The following is a 9,781-nucleotide window of genomic DNA, read 5'->3' on the forward strand; positions in this document are numbered from 1 at the left end:
GCACGCGCTCGGCAGCGCAGAGGACCCGGAGCTCCAGGCCAGGCGGCGGGCACGCGCTCGGCAGCGCAGAGGACCCGGAGCTCCAGGCCAGGAGGTCAGCAGCGAGAAGACGGCACCTTCCCCAGACCCCACAGGACACCTCTGGTACCTTTCAGGTACTTGCATATGTTTTGTTTTGTTTTTTCTTTTCTTTTCTTTTTTTTGAGGCATTGTCTCGCTCTGTCACCAGGCTGGAGTGCAGTGTCACAATCTCAACTCAATGCAATCTCTGCCTCCTGGGTTCAAGCAATTCTCTTGCCTCAGCCTCCCAAGTAACTGGGATTACAGGCGTGAGCCACCACACCCAGCTTTGCATCCATTATTATGTGAAAAAAAATTTTTTCCATTTTTGAGACAGTCTCACTCTGTCGCCCAGGCTGGAGTGCAGTGGCGCAATCTCAGCTAATCGCAACCTCCGCCTCCAGGGTTCAAATGATTCTTCTCATGCCTCAGCCTCCTGAGTACCTGAGATCACAAGCATGCACCACCATACCGGCTAATTTTTGCATTTTTGGTAGAGATGTGGTTTCACCATGTTAGCCAGGCTGGTCTTGAACTCCTGACGTCAGGTGATCTGCCCACTTCAGCCTCCCAAAGTGCTAGGATTACAGGCGTGAGCCACCGCGCCCAGCAGAAAGAATTCAATAGTAAGAAAATCATTAACATGTAAATCCTTAATTTTAAAAAGGGACAGAAGACCCAGAAAGACACACATCAGACCACTAACTATGTTCACTGTTAGGAGTGAGGGCCCTGAGTAGGAGCTTCCACCCTACTGAATGGTGCTGATGCCGTATCTAAATTATTTTTCAGGATATTATATCTTATAGGTTTTTTTTGAAACAGAGTCTTGCTCTGTCGCCCAGGATGGAGTGCAGTGGTTTTATCATAGCTCACTGCAGCCTGGATTCCTGGGCTTAGGTGATCCTCCCACTTAGGCCTCTCGAGCTGCTGGGATTACAGGCATGAGCCACTGTGCCTGGCCTGGTACTGTATAATTCTAAAATCTTAACAAGAAGGAGTAACACAGTTGTCCATGATCTTATAAACCGCTGTCGATACAGCACATCATTTTCTCTCTGCGTACACTAGTGTTATAATGAAAGCCTGAATTAAATGTGATTTTAAATCTTTTCTTCCCAGTAAACAGGCCAATCCAACACAGCTAACACAGACTGAACAAGACATGGCTTTCTATCTTCTTTCCTGGGTTTCTATCACGGGAGCCTCTGCACTAGCCAAGGCCATAACTTCCAGGACACTGAAACTACTGGAAGAGCAAGTCCTTACAAACCGTTTCCAGAACAGTTTTCATTTTTTTTTTGAGATTGAGTTTCACCCGGTCTGGGCTGGGGTGGTGGCTCACACCTGTAATCCCAGCACTTCGGGAGAACAAGGCAGGCAGATCATCTGAGGTCAGCAGTTCAAGACCAGCCTGGCCAACATGGCGAAATCCCCGTCTCTACTAAACATAAAAAAAAAAATCGGCTTGGTGTGGTGGCATGTGCCTGTAGTCCCAGCTACTCGGGAGGCTGAGGCAGAAGAACAGTTCGAACCCAGGAGGCGGAGGTTGCCATGAGACAAGATCACTCTACTGCATTCCAGCCTGTGCAACAAAGCAAGACCCTGTCTCAAAAAAAAAAAAAAAAAAAAAAAGGGCCGGGCGCGGTGGCTCACGCCTGTAATCCCAGCACTTTGGGAGGCTGAGGCGGGTGGATCACGAGGTCAAGAGATCGAGACCATCCTGGTCAACATAGTGAAACTCCATCTCTACTAAAAATACAAAAAATCAGCTGGGCATGGTGGCGCATGCCTGTAATCCCAGCTACTCAGGAGGCTGAGGCAGGAGAATTGCCTGAACCGAGGAGGCAGAGGTTGCAGTGAGCTGAGATCGCGCCATTGCACTCCAGCCTGGGTAACGAGTGAAACTCCATCTCTAAAAAAAAAAAAGGAAAAGAATAATGGTGTGTTTTAGTTAAATTACGCTGTTTTCGTGTTGTTCTCAATAAGAGTGGGTGCACCCTCCCCCACCATAGCTGCAACAGGTACGATGTCTAACCTTCTGCCCGTGGGCTGCTCCGGCCCCTGACGCCCTGTGGGGTCAGGCCTGGCTGGGGCCCCCATGCCGCCTGCTTGAGCCCTGCCCACACTGCACAGCTCCCGCCTTGGCTGGGTCCTGCCACTCAATCCCAGGCAGTGGAATCCACACCTCGTGGAAACCCAGCCTGTCACCGAGAGCGTCACCCGCGCGGCATCTGAGGGGAAGGGCCTGGGCATGTGGATTCTCAGAGTTCCAGAGGGTGGCACACAAGTGGGGATGGAACCAGCGTCCTAGAGCCCAAGTGTGCCCCAGGTGCAGCAAGGGAGGGACACAGGCCTTGGGGTTCCAAGGAACAGTGGAGAAAGTAGTACAGTGCAGCTCAGAAAGCCCAAGGCCACCTGCATGTGGGGGAGAGCCCACATCAGGGGCTCCTAGTTCACCCACCTGAGCCTTCTCCTCGGTGGTCTTCTCCATTCCACCAGGGCCCTTGTCGCTGCCGGCTCCATCCTTTCCCTTCTCATCGCCTTCATCATCATCCTCACTGCTGTCACTGCCGGAATCTTCCAGACCTGAGAACATACTCTCCTCACTGTCGGAGAGGCCAGAATCGCTGCCGGCACCGTGGCTGAGAGGAGAGGTGCAGAGGAGAGGGGGCTACAAGGAAACAGTGGGTTAGTGATGACTGCCCCTCCAGGCATGGGGGGATGAACACTGCAGGGAGAACTGCCTCACACCCCACCATGCACCGGCCAGCAGCTCTGTGGCGCGGCCTCCAGGACCACACCCCCTGCAATCACCAACTTCCACCAAAACCATCCACCCAACTTGAACCTTCCTAATCTTCTACCTCCATTGACAAGACAGCTTCCTGCCTTTGACATCAACATTTTAATTCCCAGCACCTCATAGGGAGAGGGCTTTTCAAGGACAATCTCCCCTTCTTGGAGCTCAGCTCTCATCACAAAACCAATACTGCTCTCTACTGCCCACTGCCACTCCAGAGGCCCTGTGGGGTCAGGCTGGGCTGGACTCCATTGGGTCCCTCACACAGCTTGCCTGACTGAGTCCTCTCCACACCTCACCCTGACATCCAAGGCCTCAGAGCCATGAGGTCACTAACCAGAAAAAGGGCCGGAGGCTGGGAGAGAATTGGAGTCCTCAAACAAGAAGCCTCCTCATTTAACCAAATTGGGACCAACAGTTGATCAGTAAATTGAAAGGACTGGCTGACAAGTCAGAGACGCTGCGGACTCTAATTGCAACCACACGTCAACCCACCCACTCCTCTCTCTGAGCAGGACCACAGCTGCCTCTGAGTAGAGCCCTGCTGACTGCATGACCCCAGCACGCTCGGTGTGGGGTCCTTCACTGGCATTAAAAAGTGGAACCAGAACTTAGACTCTTAGGACACAGCTGAAGGCCAGGCACAGTGGCTCACACCTATAATCCCAACACTTTGGGAGGCCAAGGCGGGTAGATGATCACCTGAGGTCAGGAGCTCAAGATCAGCCTGGCCAACCTGGTGGAAACCCCATCTCTACTAAAAATACAAAAATTAGCTGGTGCTGGCAGGCGCCTGTAATCCCAGCTACACAGGAGGCTGAGGCTGCAGTGAGCCAAGATCAAGCCACTGCACTCCAGCCTGGGCAACAGAGCGAGACTCTGTCCCCCACCCAAAAAAAAAGAAAGAAAAAGGAAGCAGTTGAATGCAAAATTCTAGATTTTACTGTTTTCCTAATAGTTTACAAGTCTCACGGAAGGAAGGAGCCGAATTTATTAGCTATTGCATACTGAATCTTCTTCACACAATGCCTCTCTCACAGAGTCATGATGTGTCTCCAGTATTCAGTTAGCTACACAATCAAAATAACCAGTGGAAATGGCATGCCTGATCTGGTACAAACACACCTGGCTCCTTCCACACATTTAGCCCAAGGGTGGAAGCAGAACCTGGCTGGCGCCTACAGCTGCCTGCGGGTCATTCAGTCGGGATGGGGAGCAGGATGAATTCGCTTCACAAAGCAACGGGGCAGTTTCAACAACCCGGCGCGGCCGAGGGGGCTGTGAGGGGCTGGCTGTCCATTCCCTCCACCACCCAATTTGACGACCCCCACAATCAAGCCGGGGCTGAGCTGGCAAACAACAACAGTGGGTTCTGACACAGCAAATGCAGCAGACATGGGTTCTATTCAGGTTGTCGTATTCTCATGTCTAACTCGTGAGCATAAAAACGAAATTAAGCAGCGTCCAAGTAGGTTAAGCATTTACTGGGGGGCGCAAGCCGAGCCCTTTTAATAAAAGGGCAGGATGCACAAACTGAACCGCTGGAGAGGCTGCTTGCAAGGGGGTGCCCCGTCCCCACTCCCCGCTCCCCCGTTTCTTTGCTTCCCGAACGCCATCCTTCACCCCGCAGACCGCTCTGCCTAGGACGCCCCCCGGAGAGGAGCTGCGGCCACGCGCAAGGCCGACTTACGGGACACGGTGGCCCAGATGACAGCAGCAGCCGGGCCCGCCGGCCCCCGCCCGGCCACGTGCACGCCGGGTCCCGGTAGGGACGCGCCCCGCCACCCCGCCGCCCCGCATCCCCGCAGTCACCTCTGGCTCGGGCTCAGGCTCCAACTCGGGCTCCGACCGCCGCTTCCACGGCCGCACGCCCAGCACCGCCGCGCGCCCCGCGCTCCGTGAGCCCGCCATGCCCCGCCGCGCGCCGGCCGCGAGCCCAACTGCCGCTTCCGGCAGCGATAGGGCCGCGTGCGCAGGAGGGCGCGCCCCGCCCAGCCTGGTCCCGATTGGCGGGCGGCGGAGGCGGGACGAGCACGCGCAGGCTCCCAGAGGGGCAGGGGCGGGGTCGGGGCCTGCGTGCGCGCGCCAGGGTGACGCCGGAGGGCGGTGGCGCCGGCGGCGGCGGCGGCGGCGGCGGCGGCGGCGCCGGGAGCGCGCCCGTTGCAAGATGGCGACGGCCATGCTGGGCCCCGGAGCTGTGTGTGCGCAGCGGGCGGCGCTGCGGCCTGGGCGGCTGGCGCGGCGACGGCGCTAGCCCGGCCCTCGGTCCCCCTTCGCGGCCGCTCCCTCCGCCTCTTCCCGCCTTCCCCGACATGGATCTGCCCGTGGGCCCCGGCGCGGCTGGGCCCAGCAACGTCCCGGCCTTCCTGACCAAACTGTGGACCCTCGTGAGCGACCCGGACACTGACGCGCTCATATGCTGGAGCCCGGTAAGGGCAGCGCCCGGGCGCGGGGCCTGTGGGACCCGGAGGGAGCAGGGCCGCGGCGGACGGCGCGGGAAGGGCTCGGCGAGGGGACTGAAGGGCCGGGCCCAGTCGCACCTTGGCTTCCGCGCGGTGAGCCTGCCATGGCCCCGCCGGAGAAGGGCGACGGGTCCCGAGCTTGCCCAGACCCAGAGCCTTAGGCTGGGAAAGTGGCTGCGAGGCCCACTCCCGGTTTAATTCCTGCCCTAGCGAAGTTTCCTTGGCATGAAGAGAATGGGGCGTCCCGTGCTTTGGGCTTCTGCGGTTGGGCGGTTGCGGAAGTGTCCGCACTTGGGGCAAGCACCCGGCTTCGCGAGCGGACGCTGTGCCCCAGGGGACATCGGCGTCCCCAGGGCATGGCCTACGGGGTGCTGGGTCGGCAACTATTCGGAGAAAGTCAGGACTTGGCACGTGAAACGGAGGGCGTTGCTGTAGTGGAACAGGAAAGGCATGAAAACAGAAAGTAAGACGTTATGAAGCTTCAGGTTGATCTCAAGCCCGTTTCCAAATCCCGAATCTGGGTTTCCCAAGAGGAGTTTTTTTTTCATTCCTTATGGGGCGTCTTTCTTCGTGTCTCTGTCTTCAGTTGCCTGGCAGCAGGCTTGTTTACATGATCTGACCCTGCAAGACCGGACAGCTCCGGTTTGCAGAAGTAAATCAGTGATTGTCTGGAGTTGGAGATCAGAATCTGCTGTTCACATCCCGGCTGTGACGTCGTGTCCGGTGAGGGGCAGAGCCACAGCCCATGGCTGGCAAGTGATGGCCTGAAGAAAGGCCACATTGGTTGAGCAGGGTGGCTCCTGCCTGTAATCCCAGTACTTTAGGAGGCAGAGGCGGTTGGATCACTTGAGGCCAGGAGTTCAAGACCAGCCCGGACAATATGGCGAATCCTCCACTCTACTAAAAACGCAAAAAATTAGCCGGGCATGGTGGCACTTGCCTGTGGTCCCAGCTACTTGGGAGGCTGAGGTAGGAGTATCCCTCGAACCTGGGAGGCAGAGGTTTCAGTGAGCTGAGATCCTGCCACTGCACTCCAGCCTGGGCAAGAGTGAGACCCTGTCTCAGACAAAAAACAAAAAGAAAGCCACTGATCATTGGGAGCTTTTCAAGGGACTGTGACAGGCGGGGTGCCACCAAGCATGTGTGGCCTCCCAGGAGCTAAGACTCCAGAGTTCTTCAGGCTCTGCTGAGTGCCTCCTGTTTGCACAGCCTCCTTATGCTGTTAGGAATGAGAAAAGAGAAGTGAAGCTGTCCCAGCCAGGAGGCCAGGTTTTCTGCTTCTCACGTTTACTGAGGCTCTGCGTTACCTACAGAGTGTTTGGGAATAAAGAGAAGACTGGAAATCTTTACTCTTGTTAGAAACACTTTGTGTGTGTCCTGCTGATGCCCCTGCGTTGGCTTCCCATTCCCAAGTTCCAGTAAGGTAAGGTGCAGTGCACCTTCCTGCAGCCTGACTTCATTTCACCATCTCTTCATTCTAGACCTTGGTATTCTTATGCAGAGGAAATTCTCCCATGTTTCTGCCTTCTTTTATCCTTCTTTTTCTTTTTTTTTTTTTTTTGAGAGAGTCTGGCTCTGTCGCCCAGGCTGGAGTGTGCAGTGGCACAATCTCAGCTCACTGCAACCTCCACCTCCCGGGTTCAAGCAGTTCTTCTGCCTCAGCCTCCTGAGTAGCTGGGGTTACAGGTGCACGCCACCACTCCCGGCTAATTGTTGTATTTTTAGTAGAGATGGGGTTTCACCACGTTGGCCAGGCTTGTCTGGAACTCCTGACCTCAAGTGATCCACCCACCTTGGCCTGCCAAAATGCTGGGATTACAGTGAGCCACCGCACCCAGCCCTTCTTTTTCTTACTCCCCTTAACTCTCAGAAGTACTCTCCTGCCCCTTGGGGGAGGGGCATCCAAGATTCTCTGGGATATTCTAAGCTTAATCCTACTAGCATGATCTATCCTGTCCTGTAATCTGCTTGCCGTTTCTGCTTAAAGATTATGAGGCGTGTGGGTTAGGTCCCAGTGTACTGTTTTTGGGACCAAGGCATGTCCTGGGCAGGGCTTTTGAGCAAAGGAGGCAGATCTGATCAGGCCTGTGGCTGGCCCCCACACCACTCACAGGTGCACCACCTGTGGGCCTGTTCTCCCTGGGGAGGGATGGGGAGCTGACCGGAATGTGAATGTTGGTTCCACCTGGCTAGTGTGAAGTGGCCATGGTTGGTGTAGGACATAGCAGTGGGGGCTAGCATGAAATGAGACCGAAGCACTGACTTAGAATGGAAAGAAGCCCTTCTCCAGGCTGGGCAAGGGGCTGCAGAGCTTTCTGGCCCTGGCTGCCTATTCTGGAAAAAGGAGGTTGGGATGAACTCCAGGAGACCCAGGCCTCAGGATCAGGGTGAGGCCAGCGGGGCCTCTTTATAGGAAGCACTCTTTATATTATTATTATTTTTTAGACAAGGTCTGTCCCTGTCACCCAGGCTGGAGTGCAGGGCTATGACTGCAGATCACTGCACCCTCTGCCTCCCGTCACCTCAGCTGAGTCATTGGGACCACAGGCTCACACTACCACACCTGGCTTTTTTCTTTTTTAAGGTTTTAATGGAGACAGGGTCTCACCATATTGCCTAACTCAAGCGGCCCTCCCACCTCAGCCTCACAAGGTGCTGGGATTACAGGTTTGAGCTACCGTGCCTGGCCCGGAGGCATTCCTTTTTAAGACCCACCTGCATTTGGATGGCCCTGAGAGTGAGGGCCTCTTTAGATGTGGGCTCCTGGACACCTGTCTTCACCTGGCGCCTCATGGGTGCAGCTCTCTTCTCGTTGGCAGCAGGAAGGACTCTAGAAGAATGTGCTGAGACCCTGGGGGTCCCTGAGACTGAGAGAGCTGGAGGTCACCAAGGCCTTGGGCCTATCCCGTGAGGTGGGGTCCACTGAAAGCCAGCGGCCAGATGGCCACGATGGAGGGGATGGGTCTCTGGGTGGACAGTTGGGAGCAGTGATCCCTGCAGTAAGGCAAGGGGCAAGGCGTCCACTCGTGAACACATGAGGATTGACAGAAGCAGAGCTGACCTGGCCACACCCAGTCACCCAGACCCTGGCCCCAGATCGTGTCCAGAGCTCCCACAGCAGGCAGGGCCACTCCTGCTTCCCTGGTTCTAAGAGCTGCCAGGACCCAGCAGGCCCACTGGCCCCACCCTTAAAGGTCGGCATTTGGCCCAAGATGCTAAAGGTCCCACAGCGGTAGCTGTGAGGAGCGCTACAGGGTCTGGAGGCCCCGATGTATCCCTGGACCAGAGTGCCTCCAGGTACGGCCGTGAGAAGCACACGGCCGCCCTTGCACAGCCTCTGTGCAAAACACGAGGTCAAGCCCTCTTGGTCTTTGTCCTGTTCTGTCCACAGCCATTCATGTAGATGGCACAATGACCACTTTCTAGATAAGAAAACTGAGGCTCATGATGTGAAGAGGCTTAACTAAGTGAGCGCCGGAACATGGTGAAACCACCTCCAGAGTCTGTGCGCCCTCCCAGAGGGGTCCAGCTGCCACTCACCACCAGGCACCACACCTTTCCCAAGCAGGGCAACAAGAGCCTGGCCCAAACTTGAAAACAGCAAACATTTGGCCAGGCACTCTGGCTCGCGCCTGTAATCCCAGCTCTTTGGGAGGCCGAGGAGGATCACCTGAGGTTAGGTGTCAGGACCAGCCTGGCCAACGTGGTAAAACTGTCCCTACCAAAATACAAAAATTAGCTGGGCATGGTGGCATGCACCTGTAATCCCAGCTACTTGGGAGGCTGAGGCAGAAGAATCACTTGAACCTGGGAGGCAGAGGTTACAGTGAGCTGGGATCATGCCACTACACTGGGACTCCATCTCAAAAAAAAAAAAAAAAACTGGGTAAGTTAAAGGCCTAAATAAATGGAGAGAAACAGTATGGTCATGGAACAGAAAACAGTGTTATTAAAAGGAGAACAAAATTAGAAGAGTTACACTATCTGATCCCAAGACTCACTATAAAGCTCTAATAATCAAGACTGGATGATATAAGCATAAATATAAACATGTAAACAAACAGAGCAGACTATTTGTTTCAGAAATAGACTCACCCATCCAAGGCCGGTTGATCTTGACAAAGCTGCCATTAGTTCAATGGAGAAATAATAATCTGTTCAACAAACAGTGCTGGGAAAATGGGACATCCATAAACAAAAATGTGAGCCTTGTCCTTTACCTCGTATACAAAACTGAGAATGGATTGGAGATTAAATATGAGCTAAGACAACAAAACTTCTCGAGAAAAAAAACTCTTTTAATCTTGAGTTAGGACACAAAATCACAAAATAGGAAAAAATTGATAAAGTCTACTTCATCAAAGTTAAAAATATCTCCTCTTCAAAATACACCATTAAGAAATTAAGAAGCCGGGCGCGGTGGCTCAAGCCTGTAATCCCAGCACTTTGGGAGGCC

At 54.7% G+C, this 9,781-nt stretch overlaps 2 protein-coding genes across 3 annotated transcripts in view; one reads left to right on the top strand and one right to left on the bottom strand.

Annotated features, from left to right (window-relative positions):
- The window catches only part of BOP1 (BOP1 ribosomal biogenesis factor), a 30,133-nt gene extending 25,359 nt beyond the window's left edge, over nt 1-4,774 (bottom strand). The window contains exons 1-2 of the mRNA XM_017511645.2: nt 4,676-4,774; nt 2,525-2,734 (exon numbers count right to left, since the gene is read on the bottom strand). Of these exons, the coding sequence (XP_017367134.1) occupies nt 2,525-2,734; nt 4,676-4,774 (309 nt within the window). The remainder of the gene's footprint in view (nt 1-2,524; nt 2,735-4,675) is intronic.
- A 223-nt stretch (nt 4,775-4,997) lies between these two features.
- The window catches only part of HSF1 (heat shock transcription factor 1), a 16,572-nt gene continuing 11,788 nt past the window's right edge, over nt 4,998-9,781 (top strand). Inside the window, exon 1 of one of the 2 annotated variants that reach the window (XM_017511651.2) lies at nt 4,998-5,292. In XM_017511651.2, the coding sequence (XP_017367140.1) occupies nt 5,176-5,292 (117 nt within the window). In that variant the 5' untranslated portion in view covers nt 4,998-5,175. The remainder of the gene's footprint in view (nt 5,293-9,781) is intronic. The other variant, XM_017511652.2, reaches the window with a different exon arrangement.

The sequence above is a fragment of the Cebus imitator genome, unplaced genomic scaffold, assembly GCF_001604975.1.
Source record: "Cebus imitator isolate Cc_AM_T3 unplaced genomic scaffold, Cebus_imitator-1.0 Scaffold449, whole genome shotgun sequence".
NCBI classification, from domain to species: domain Eukaryota; kingdom Metazoa; phylum Chordata; class Mammalia; order Primates; family Cebidae; genus Cebus; species Cebus imitator.